The 12,269-nt window shown below is 38.9% G+C and overlaps 1 protein-coding gene across 1 annotated transcript in view; it reads right to left on the bottom strand.

Annotated features, from left to right (window-relative positions):
• Positions 1 to 65: 65 nt before the first annotated feature.
• The window catches only part of SLC26A5 (solute carrier family 26 member 5), a 72,614-nt gene continuing 60,410 nt past the window's right edge, over positions 66 to 12,269 (bottom strand). The window contains exons 16-19 of the mRNA XM_089685553.1: positions 11,172 to 11,282; positions 8,938 to 9,162; positions 6,678 to 6,732; positions 66 to 6,048 (exon numbers count right to left, since the gene is read on the bottom strand). Coding sequence (XP_089541679.1) covers positions 5,873 to 6,048; positions 6,678 to 6,732; positions 8,938 to 9,162; positions 11,172 to 11,282 — 567 coding nt within the window. The 3' untranslated portion in view covers positions 66 to 5,872. The remainder of the gene's footprint in view (positions 6,049 to 6,677; positions 6,733 to 8,937; positions 9,163 to 11,171; positions 11,283 to 12,269) is intronic.

Genomic DNA, 12,269 nt, shown 5'->3' with positions numbered 1-12,269 from the left:
TTGGTAATTTTTAGAGTGATTTTCAAATCTTTGGAAAAGGTTTATTAAACAAACCAAACAATACATTTTGCTGTCAATTCACTTTATTTTGATTTGCAAAAACATTTTGTCCATATGTTAACCTTTCAGCACATTCTTTTTCTAAGAAGGCAATTTTGCTTTTAGTATTTAACATTAAAATATATATATCTAGAAAAATATACTATCAGCAAATAAAATACACCAACCATTTCAAAATAATTAAGTAAACATAACTTCTTAAAAATCAAGTTTAGCACTTTTTTTTCCAAATAACAGCTTAGATGTAACACCGCTTTTTCACTCATAACAATATAAAAAAATAGTTGAAACAATATATAGATTTACCATATTGAGCAACCTGTTCTGTGAAGGTTCAGTAATCTACTTCACAAAGAATGACACATGATTCAAGCACAAAGTGAATGGGCATTAAAAAAAAAAAAAAGTCTAAAAAAAAGGGAAAAACAGCCCTTATACATCCAGTTAGATTCTCAGTTTTCTTTTTCCCTTACCCCTGGAAACAAAAAGGGGATATATTCATTTTTCTGAGTGATAATTGTTCTTTCTTGATTCACTTAAGCACAATGCCCATTGTGTCTCAGCTTGTGATTGTACAGAGTGCATTTGTTTTCTTCTATTCCAGGTAGCAGTATTAAATAGTATCATTTTGTTTCTGTATTAGCTGATAGTTAACCTGTGGCCTCGTGTGTGTAAAAAAAAAAAAAAAAAAAAAAAAAAAGGAAGTTGCTAGTAGCGGCTTTTGAGGATCTAATATAGATCGGTCTAATAAAACAAACAAGACACCCCCCTCAAAGGCCGCTAGCAGCAAGTACACATTAAGGTACCAAGATGTAGGTCTGTAAGTACATACATACAGGAGTGGCATATCAGTGTGCAACAAAAACAACCTGTGTTCGTATCATCAGCCATGGTCACAAGGAAAGAGGCTGGTACCTTCTAAAGTGGTTGCTTAGGAAAGCAGTGCTACCTATATAGACTACAGATAGACTTTTGCCCCATTTGTTAAGGTGCAGAGACTAAAGCAATGCTGGACCAGGTCAAAGAACACTGTAGCATTAAACAAAGGCTGAAAGACTTTTCTGATAAATCCCATGAAGGCACAAAATACCTCCAGCTGTGAAGGGTTTAAAAAGGAGTTAAAAAGTCAGCTATAAGTTCTGTAGTTGCTGACTTCACAAAAACACATTTACCAGCCCATGAAGTCTTCACAGGTTTTTATTATTATTTCTCTCACACCCCATCCTTTAATCAGGATTTAGCTGTTCCTTCCTGATCACTTAGCCAATGCTGAGGAGTGGTTGCAGATGTACCAGACCAATGGATGTTGGAGAAGCTGTCCTGGAATATGTGATGTGTATCCCAGGGGGCTATGTCATCCCCACCTCTTGGAGCAAAGAGAAAGTGGGTGCAAGCGCTACAAAAAAAAAAAAAAAAAAAAAATACCCGTGACTGGTAATAAGCTGGAGGAAAGAATAATAATGATGGGAAGTATGATTTTTGGGTGAAGGTCTGCTTTAATGATGAAAGGTATTGTATACATGGGGGGAGGACTCTACAGCGCTGTGGGGTGGTTGTTAGTATAGCTTCTTATGGGGGGGGGGGGGGGTTTAGGATATATATACACATTCAATAACATGCTCAGCTTAAAGCCTTTAAACACGGAGTTTCCATTCTTGGATGAAAAACAGACAGCAATTAATCCCTAGTTGCCCCTGGAACAAGGCTGTGCTCTTTTATGTTCAGGTTGATCTGAAACAGATGGTACCTGTTTAGGCAAGAAATATCTTTGTTTATACTTTTGTCACTTATGACTGGCTGCAGTGAGAAGAGAGAAAAAAGCAAAACCGGATGTAGACTGCAGGCGGATGTATAAACTGATGGAAGCTGCATCTACTTGCAGCTGGGTTTTTTTCACTGCAAAACATGACCAAACTGATGACACCCATGTGCTAGGACCTTAAAAGATACCTTTATTTATGACCTGTGGACGTTGCAATGCCCATTCATTGGCTTTACCACTGTAAGCCAGTGACCCAGAATTAGTATACAGGTAAGGATCTCTGTGACTCTCCTGTTAGAGAAAATCTGTCTTCAGTTTATTGTGACACATTCCTATAATAAACCATTGGTACCACATCCTAATCATTCTTGAAAATTTCATTTGTGTACAGTTCTGTCTAAAGCAAATCAGGAGGAGTAAAAATCTGGTATGCATATATCATAATTGAGGAAAAAAAACAACCCCCACATCAAATGTGCAAACACTGAGGAGCAGCTGTACACTTACAGCCCGAGACTGTACATGATTTCACTGTCACTACACATTGTACTAGGGGACAGTAGATCAACACTGACCAGCTGCCTATCAGGGGTGCTTGTAAATTTGGCATATAACAGCAGCAAAATTGGCAAGAAGATCCTATACAAAACATGTTACAACTCCACAAACCCAACCCTGTCTTAAAAATAAAAAAAGGAACCTGTACTTAGAGAATATGAGCCTACCACTACTGATCCTTTTCTAGGAATTCCAGTTACCTGACTGGCTCTGATGTGACTAAATTGCCAAGTGTCAACTCAAGCAAGTTCCTGACAAAAACATTTTTTTCACTCTACCTCCCATCCTCTTCTACCCCATCCTTACACCCCCTCCCATGCGTCTCTTGATGAGTGTTGCTTTAACCCCTTCACTCCTAAGGGTAAAACAAATCTTAAGTACAATTTTACAACTTTGACATGTGTTAGTAAAACCGTACATATCATCACAACTACTTTGTACATTCAGGTGAATTATACCTTGTTTTTTTTTTTAGGACATATTGAGCTTTCATTTGGTGGTAAATAGTAATTGATAATAAAAATAAAAAAGCAGGAGATATCCAAGGAAAACTGGCCCAAAATAATAATAAAAATTTTTTTTAAAATTTAGCTGTGTGTTTCTCGTTACTACCATAACCTACCACCAAAAAAGACCCCAAAAATACGTTTTACAGCTTCTGACGATTGCAGCAATACCATATATGTGTATGTTATTTGTATCTGTACTACAGCTCAGAAACAATGTGTGTTTTAGGTAAAAAAAAATAACCAAAATGCACACTAGACACTGATATCAATTTAATAAAAAAAAAAAAAATCTCTCCCCTCCATTCAGAGAGAAGAAGAGGAAAGAAAAAAAAAAGCAAGGGGGCAGGCTTCACTGACTGATCACTGTGATAGCCAATCAGAGGCTATGACAGCAATTATGTGACACAGAATCGGGAGTCCCGGGTCCTGAGCATTAGAACGGGGCCCAGGGCTCTCAGCGACACCCCGGTCTTCATGCTGGGAGCTCACTGTGCAGCACGCTCCCAGCACAAAGACAGGTACGCAAATATGCAGCCCCAAGGAAAAAAAAGCCCAGTTCTGTGAGGCCGCATATTTGTGTTATGTCAGCACTAAGGGGTTAAACAAGCCTGCAGATTAGAAAGTCCGAGTGAAGTCCATCCTAGGTCAAAATAGAAGCCAATGCAAGAGAATGAAATCCAGAAGAGTATCATTCTCAGTTGGGGAGGTAAGCAATAGAAGTCACCATATTTTTATATTACAGGTTTACTTTTAAGTGCCTTTTCCCTAAACCTACTGGGAACTATTTTGTAGTGCCCATCTGACCTCTTCCTAAGCAAGCCAGAAACTGAAGTACACACCTGACCCCTGAGCATACTGGATACATTCTGCAACTAAAAACTACAAACCTTCAAGTGAACTTGACCTAGCCTTTAGCGCTCTTGTTATCTAGGAAACATTAAAGCGTTAGCTTTCAAACCAAACCCGTTGTTCAGCCTCTAGTATTCTAGTCCTATGCTGTATATGGGGAATATTTATGCCATGCTCCTTGTTATTGAACTGTTAAATGCCAGAGTTTAAATGTGTTCATTGTCTGTAAAGAATTCAGCCTATTTACGAATAGTAAATACAGCAAACATTTGCAAAGTTTTCGACAAGGTACAACTCACTACTCTTATACAAGTTGAAGCGTGCGTAATCAAGACCTTAACATTACTGGGCATTTGACAGCTTAATGACAGTGAGAGGGTTTTATATCATCATGGGCAGGGCTTAGACCTCGTTCACACCATACGTTCATAAAAAACTGATGGAAAAACCGTGCAGATTGTGCTTGCAAAAACACAAGTTTACATCAGTTTTGATGCGTGTCTCAGTTAGTTTTATACATGTTGCAGATTCCTGCACAGAAAAAAATCCAAATATGATCCCAGTGTTGTGGTGTGAACAGAGCACATAGAGAACAATTGTTTTCTTTGTGCCCTTGCAGAACACATGCAGAAAAATTCACGTCTCTGCACCATGGTGTGAATGAGGCCTCAATTTCTTTAGCATAAGTCAAAGTCTCATGTACAGTCTAGAGCCAGGATCCCAAAAGCTCCACACAGACAGAGATCAATCTAAAGACTAATATAGGTACATGTAGACACATAAATCACCTCTACTTTAGCCCTGTTGCACCTTTTTTTGGCCTGGTCAACATTATATCGGAGGGGCATGTTAATACAACATTATATAGGAGGGGCATGTTAATACAACATTATATAGGAGGGGCATGTTAACACAAGCTGTAACTGACAATTTCAGTATTTTTGTTACCAATTGTACCATCCGGAGTCTCACACACAGGCTCTCAGCACATATTCATCTGCAGCTACACTGTAGCATAGCAAGCATTATAACATTGTGTGAATGGATACCAAGACAAACCTACAAACTACTGCCATTTGTAAAGGTGTAGAGAACATATATACTCATACTGTAACACTGTTTAATATCAGGATCAAGGGGCATTACTATCATGATTTCTAGTAATGTGGATCCTTTTGTTTTGGTTAAATTTAAATAAAATTGTCCAGTAACACACCATGTAAACACACGCTAAATTAATTAAAAACCCTTAAACATGTAACAGGAAATTACTTATACATACACAACATGTATTTAACCAATCATTGAACCCATCCTGATGAAAATAGCATTCCTATTTCCAACATAACGGTGCAAAGTACAAGAACTGGCGATTGGGGCGAGGAGCTTCACAGTTGTGCGGTATTATTAAGGCTTCTGTGTTTGCTGTTAATTTCCATAGCTAGGACATTACATGTATCACTACAAATAATGCACATCAATGACTGTGCACCTAGATATCTAGTGATCGTTATTTTGAGGTACCTTGAGGTTCTCTACTAAATTGTTCCAGTTCTTGCTCATCTTATTGAGATTTTCATAATTTAAACACCTGGAATGTGCTTCATTTTTGGCTTTAAAATAAGTGAACATTCCAACCAAATTCTGTAAGAAAAGACAACGCATTACTCCACTGAATGGGTGTCAGCCATCCCTCTTTCATGACATGTAGTTTTAGGTCATGTCATCAACACGCACGGCACCTGCTCAAACCACACGTAGTGAGACACTCCAATGTGAAATGGAGACTGAATACTAATATTAAAAATGTAGAAAAGTGCAACTGAAAGCCAATAATTTAAGGGAAGTAAAATGGGATATTTAAACAACTAGAGTTGCTCCCAGGGTATAAATGTCTTTTACACCATTTTATAGGGGAAAATATAAAAGGAACTGTATAAGCCGGTATGGCTTATAGGTATGTAACAGGAGCTAAACAGTATAAAGCCAGCAATTAAACCAGCCCTTTAGCCTTAGAGTGGTTCAAAGTGCGTGAACAAAGCAGGATTTCCAGTTTAATATCTGAAAGGTAAAAAATTCTCCTTTGTATTTGCTAGTATGATCTGAGGCAATCGGGAGACACATTTTGGGAACGTCAGAACTGGCTTGGGGTGTCAGAGCTCAAGACCTGCTCTTCTGAAGATGTGAGAGCCAGGGATGAAGCTCTAAATTTGCACTGGATAACAGCATCATGAATACTGTGAAAAATGATGTCTCTTCTTATACTCTTATCAAAGAAATTCAACCTGGTTAGATCTTGTACAACCAGCCCTGTGAAAAAAACAAAAAACAAAAACACTAGTACATTTAGGGACCTTTCTATTTTTTTCTAATTTATATATGTATGTCATAATTTGCATATTGATTTAATTACTTATCCCAACAATGAACTAAAAGGGGTTGGGAATTAAAAAGAACCAGGCTAAGCAAGCCAAAAACAAAACAAAAACGTAAAAAAGGAACAATAAAAGTAAGATTTAACATTGCATAGTTGGAGGTATACAGTATAATGAATCAAACATAGCTGCATTTGCTGATCAGACAAACGTTAGTTCATTTGAAAAAAATTCTTAATCATTGCTATGGGCAATGTTTCCACTTTTGCTTTGTGCAATTGTCCAGCTTGAAAAGCATGCAATTTAACTAGATTAAATGATTTGGGAATGAGTGCAGGTACCATTCCCAGTCATTGTATAACCTAGGGCAGGGGTGGGCAACTGTGGCCCTCCAGCTGTTGTAGAACTACAAGTCCCATGAGGCATTGCAAAACTGACAGTTACAAGCATGACTCCCAAAGGCAGAGGCATGATGGGACTTGTAGTTCACCAACAGCCGGAGGGCCACAAGTGCCCACCCCTGACCTAGGGGATTCCTGACACATGTACAGATACATAACTTACCATTGCAGCCAGAGAGGATGATATCAACCCCAATTTCTTTGTATTCTTTAATAATCTATCAAAGTGAAATAAAGGACAACTTTAGTTGCTCATTCTAAGTAAAGCGGTGTCCTGCAATGGATGGCAGAAAAATACAAATACAGAAAAAAAAATGACTCAATAATCCAGGTTAAAAAAGAAAACAAATGACTGTGTGAAAAGTTTTCTGAATGCATTAGACACTGGGGTTGATTTACTAAAACCGGAGGAGTACAAAATCGGATTCAGCTCTGCAAAGAAACCAATCAGCTTCTAGTTTTTTTTGTCAAAGCTTAACTGAACAAGCTGAAGTTAGACGCGGATTGGGTACCATGCTCAGCTATACCAGATTTTGCACTCTCCAGTTTTAGTAAATCAACCCTACTTTGCAAGATCAATTATTAACATAAGTAATGTTTTTTTATAACAGGTTCTTTTAAAAGCAAGCCCCCTGCCAGCTTATACATACCATACCTCCACTTTTCTGCCCATATCTTTCCTCTGAGAGTGGGAAGATAAAGCCCTGTATTTTGTGTAAGCTCAAAGTGAGATGGAGGTAATACAGGGTAGAGGTTTCTCTCCCCATCCCTATGAAGTAGAACAGCTACCAAAGAGGCCAATTGCCAAGCACCAGCACTGCCACGTGGAAAGAAGCTGCTATAGAGGTCAGCATTAAAGTGAATAGCATGGACAAAGTGCAGGTTCACTTAGAATTAGTACCAAACGGCAACAAGATTTCCATATACTGTCAGTAAAGCAATGCAAGATAATGACTGATTGGTTGCTATGGGTTAATGCACAGGAGTGGAAATTTTTGAAAAAAAACTACTTATCCAGGGACTAACTTGGTGTCCCAATCTACTTGTCCCTCATTACAATCTACTTGTCCAGATAATTTTTTTTTTTTTTTTTAACCAAAACCAAATTTAAATCAGAGGTGATATTAGGAATGTTTTAAAAACAAGGACGTTTTATGGTGATTTAAACGTACAATATTTTTAACATTGTGCTGTTTATCTCCTTATCCCCTCCCTGCCTGTCTCCAGCATTGTCTCCCAGGGACTAGCAGGGAGCAGAGACCTTGCAGTGTAATGAGCACTGATTGGGTGCTTGTCAGGAAAGGGGAGTGTCGGGTTTATCCTTTATCACTTTCGCTGTCAGAGACGTTTTTGTGTTTTTTGCACAAGATTTAAAAAAACAATTTTAGGCCTGAAGATTACACAAAACCCCCAAACATTATATATTTTGTGAAATCAGAGACCCTAAAAAATAAAATAGTGGTAGTTCCAATTATTCACATATTACCGCAAAATTTCAGTAAAAAATACAAGTTAGTTAATTTTAGGGCACAAAAATAAAAAAAAAGCAATAAATTACCCTTTTTTTTGTAAAATATAAAAGACGAGGTTGCAGCGAGTAAATAGATATCCAACTTATCAAACTTTAAATTTGCATGCACCCATGACATTGCAACAAATTTCAGTACCCCATATCTTCTATAGGTTACACTTTTAAAGCCCCTTCTAGGTCATCGGTGTGGTGTTATGGAAGAGGTCTGGTGCTAGAATTATTGCTCTCATTCTGGCATGCGCGGTGATATGCAACGTGTGCTGCAATCGCCGTTTTCATGCGTAGGGGCCCAGTGTGTGCTTTTACGTTTGTACATGCGTATGTAGGGGGCTCAATTTTTTTGAGGGGGAGAGGTTATGTACTTGGTGTAACTTTAATGTTTTACAATTTACAACAATTTTTTTTTTTTTTTTAACTTAATTCTTTTTTTCATCACATAGAGGACAATGTCCCCTATGTGATGATTTTTTGGTGACAGGTTCTCTTTATTGAGAGATCTAAGGTCTAAGAGTCCCTGGATGTCTCCCCGCTGCTCCCCTGAATGTAATGCAGTGCACATCGCCTCTAGCCCCCAGCGGTGAGCCAGTCCCACAGATGGGCAAGCGGAGCCCGGGAGACAGTGGGCGGGGGGAGGAGAGGCTGGCACTGTGTGGAAGCATTCCGGTGGCAGTGCGGCCACCTGAATGCTTGCACCTGATAGGTGAGCCCACTGCTTGCCCCCAGCAGGGTTGAAAGTAAAGAAAAACTACCTGCCCGGTGCTCGGAACTACATGTCCCGGGCGTTGGGCGATAGGAATTCAACATCCCTGATGCAGTTTGCTCTTTACTATAATAAAATAACAAAAACAACAGCAAAAAAAAAAAAAAAGGACAAATGATGTACACCACTTACAGTCTTAAGTGTTTTGACTCCAACAGAATCTACAAAGTTTACAGGTGTGAAGTCCAGCACAATCGTGTTAATATTGATGACTGGAGTCATAAAGTAGTGCAACTCCTCAGGAGGAGAATTGTGCAGATTGCCATCAGCAGATCCATTTGTAACATTTCCAGAATAGTCTGTTATTGGTTCATCATTCATCAGTTCATGTTTCGCTGCCATTTCCACATCATTTGTCTGGAAAAAAAAGCCCCAGAAGATATGACATTTACCTGGGTATTAGCGATGGAAATGCAAACAGAAGCCTTCTGTCAGTGGCAATAAATGTGTGTAATTCAGAGAAAATTGCCTAAAGTGTTTCTAGAACTGAAAGCATTTGTATGTACCATTAGTTTTGTTATGACAACATTAGTTGTGTACATCGCAAACAGCTGTGCTATTTTCCTAAGCCTTTTGCTGCTAGAGCAGTTATTGCATTTTTTGCACACGTTTAAAAAATCATTTTAGCCCTGAAGATAACACAAGACCCCCCCAAACATTATTTTGTGAAAGCAGACACCCTAGAGAATAAAATGGTGGTAGTACCAATTTTTTATGTTACACGATATGAGCGCAAAGGTCTAGGAAATGCAACATTTCTGTAAAAAAACATTAAAGTTAATTTAGGGCACACAAACACAATAAATTACCAGATTTTTGGTAAAATATAAAAGATGAGTAGAGTTACCCAACATGTCAAGGGTTAAAATTGTTACCTGTGAAATGGTGACAAACTTCTGTACCCCATATTTTCCATAAGTGATGCTTTCAAAGCTCCTAGAGATCATCAGTTTAGCGTCACGGGGGATTTGTGGGAATTTTATATGCTTGGGTTAAACGTAATTGTTTTTTTGGTGTTTTTTTTTTTTAAATCTGAAAAATTTCTTTACTTCACTTTTTTCTTTCATCACGCAGGGGACAAAGGCCCCTATGTGATGATTTTTGGGGTCAGCAAGAAGAGCACATGGATATCCACCCGGCTCCCTCCCCTTTATCCATCAGCACTTGCCATGCTGGTCATGGGTGGGGGGCCTTTAAAGTAATCAGGGTTAGCTGCATAGCTGCTGGATTGCTCCATCTGACAGCTGGCTTGTCAGATACACACTCCCAATGCAGCTGCCGGGAGTGTGTGTATAATACCCCCCCATTGTCAGGTCTGTACGACATGCGGGCCTGGTAGTAATAGGTTAAAAGGATAAAGTTCACCTTTTCCAGAAAATAGCCTATGCAGTCAAGGGGCCCCAGTAGACACAAACTGTACAGCTTTGTAAAAAGTTCATTAATTACATTGTCACACCTGTAGGCCATTTGGGTCCTCCAGAAGCCTGGTTGAAAAACTCTGTTAATAATCCCCAGTTGCCTTGTTTCTGGGATGAAAAACTGTTGGGATGCCCACTCCCAGTTGCAGAAGTGAAAAAACATTTTTTTGCGTCCTAGCAACAAGGCAGAATGTGGGGATTGCTAACTGGGGATAGTTTTTCAGCCAGGTTTCTGGGCAGGCCCAAATGGCCTACAGGTAGCACAATAAAATCATGAATATTTTACAAAGCTGCACAATTTTTAATACTTACTGGAGCCACTTGACTGCGTTGGCTATTGAAGTCATTGCCTGCATGATTAGAAACCTGGTTTGTAGATGATTCAAACAGGTCTCTAGGGCTCTCAGGCGGAAGCTGGCATCCCTGCCATGTCAGGCACTGGTGGACCAAGCATTTAGTAGAGAAGTGCACATTTTTCAGGGTTCACTGGCTGCATAAGGTGAGAAGTCCGGATCATGAAGACACTCTAGGAGCTGACAACTGTAGAGCACAAATTAGCCATTACTGGCATCCCCCATATTTCTGTCCTCACAGGTTTATTTTATGTCTGCGAGGAGAGAGCAGGGGTAGGTCTGTCCTCTAGAAGGGATTCTACATTTCACAGAAACTGTCATTTAAGCCTCTAGAAAACTGCTGCTCTTGCTTAGTTTGCTGCAAGTGATTTCATACTTTCCTGATTAGAAAAAAAAACGTAACATACATACAATGTACAGTATATGTACATACTGAACATATAATATTTCCTTTATTAGAGGCACAAAGTTCCAGCAGATATTTCATTTCTAATATTTACTACAAGGGCTACACAGGTTCACATAGCAAATGCATTCAAAAAGGCAAATATTACTTTATATCGCAACGGTCTCTGTATAGTAATTAAATACTTACAAGCTTTAAAACAGCTTTCTTTTCACTTTTAATTGATTTCTTCAGTTCCTTGGCATGTCTCTTCTGCGCTTTTTTATTTGCAATTAATATAGCATTTGGATCAATTCCAGTCTTTCAGGCAAAATAAATATGTTATTAAAGACAAATAAATGATTTCACTTAGTTTACAATTTACACTGCATAGTTTACCTTCATTTAAATCTATACTCCTGTAGGTAAAAGTTATGTAATAATAATAATAGCTCTCATCACTAAAGAAACCACAAGGGAGAACACATTGCTGCCATTTGTTTTCAGCTGTGAACACTGGGGGGGGGGGGGATGTCAGAATAGGTTACTGTACAATCCCTCACTCACCTACAGTGGATATAATAAGTCTACACACCCCTGATAAAATGTCAGGTTTCTGTGATGTAAATAAAATTAGATATAGATAAATCATTTCAGAACTTTTTCCACCTTTAATGTGATCTATAAACTGTACAACTCAGTTGAACAACAAACTGAAATCTTTTAGGTGGAGGGGAGTAAAAATAAAAAACTAAAATAATATGGTTGCATAAGTGTGCACACCCTTAAACTAATACTTTGTTGAAGCACCTTTTGATTTTATTCCAGCACTCCGTCTTTTTGGGTATGAGTCTATCAGCATGGCACATCTTGACTTGGCAATATTTCTCCACTCTTCCTTGCAAAAACACTCCAAATCTGTCAGATTGCAAGGGCATTTCCTGTGCACAGTCCTCTTCACACCAACCCACAGATTTCGATCAGATTCAGGTCTGGGCTCTGGCTGGGCCATTCCAAAACTTTAATCTTCTTCTGGTGAAGCCATTCCTTTGCTGATTTGGATGTATGCTTTGGGTCGTTGTCATGCTGAAAAGTGAAGTTCCTCTTCATGTTCAGCTTACTAGCAGAAGCCTGAAGGTTTTGTGCCAATATTGACTGGTATTTGGAACTGTTCATAATTCCCTCTACCTTGACTAAGGCCCCAGTTCCAGCTGAAGAAAAACAGCCCAAAGCATGATGCTGCTGCCACCACCATGCTTCACTGTGGGTATGGTGTTCTTTTGGTGATGTGCAGGGTTGTTTTTGTGC

Source organism: Staurois parvus, unplaced genomic scaffold (genome assembly GCF_062004578.1).
Source record: "Staurois parvus isolate SC_StPar_1 unplaced genomic scaffold, SC_StPar_1.0 ptg000019l, whole genome shotgun sequence".
In the NCBI taxonomy this organism is placed as follows: domain Eukaryota; kingdom Metazoa; phylum Chordata; class Amphibia; order Anura; family Ranidae; genus Staurois; species Staurois parvus.
Note: the sequence above shows the minus strand (reverse complement) of the source record. Positions and strands in the feature narration are given on the sequence as shown.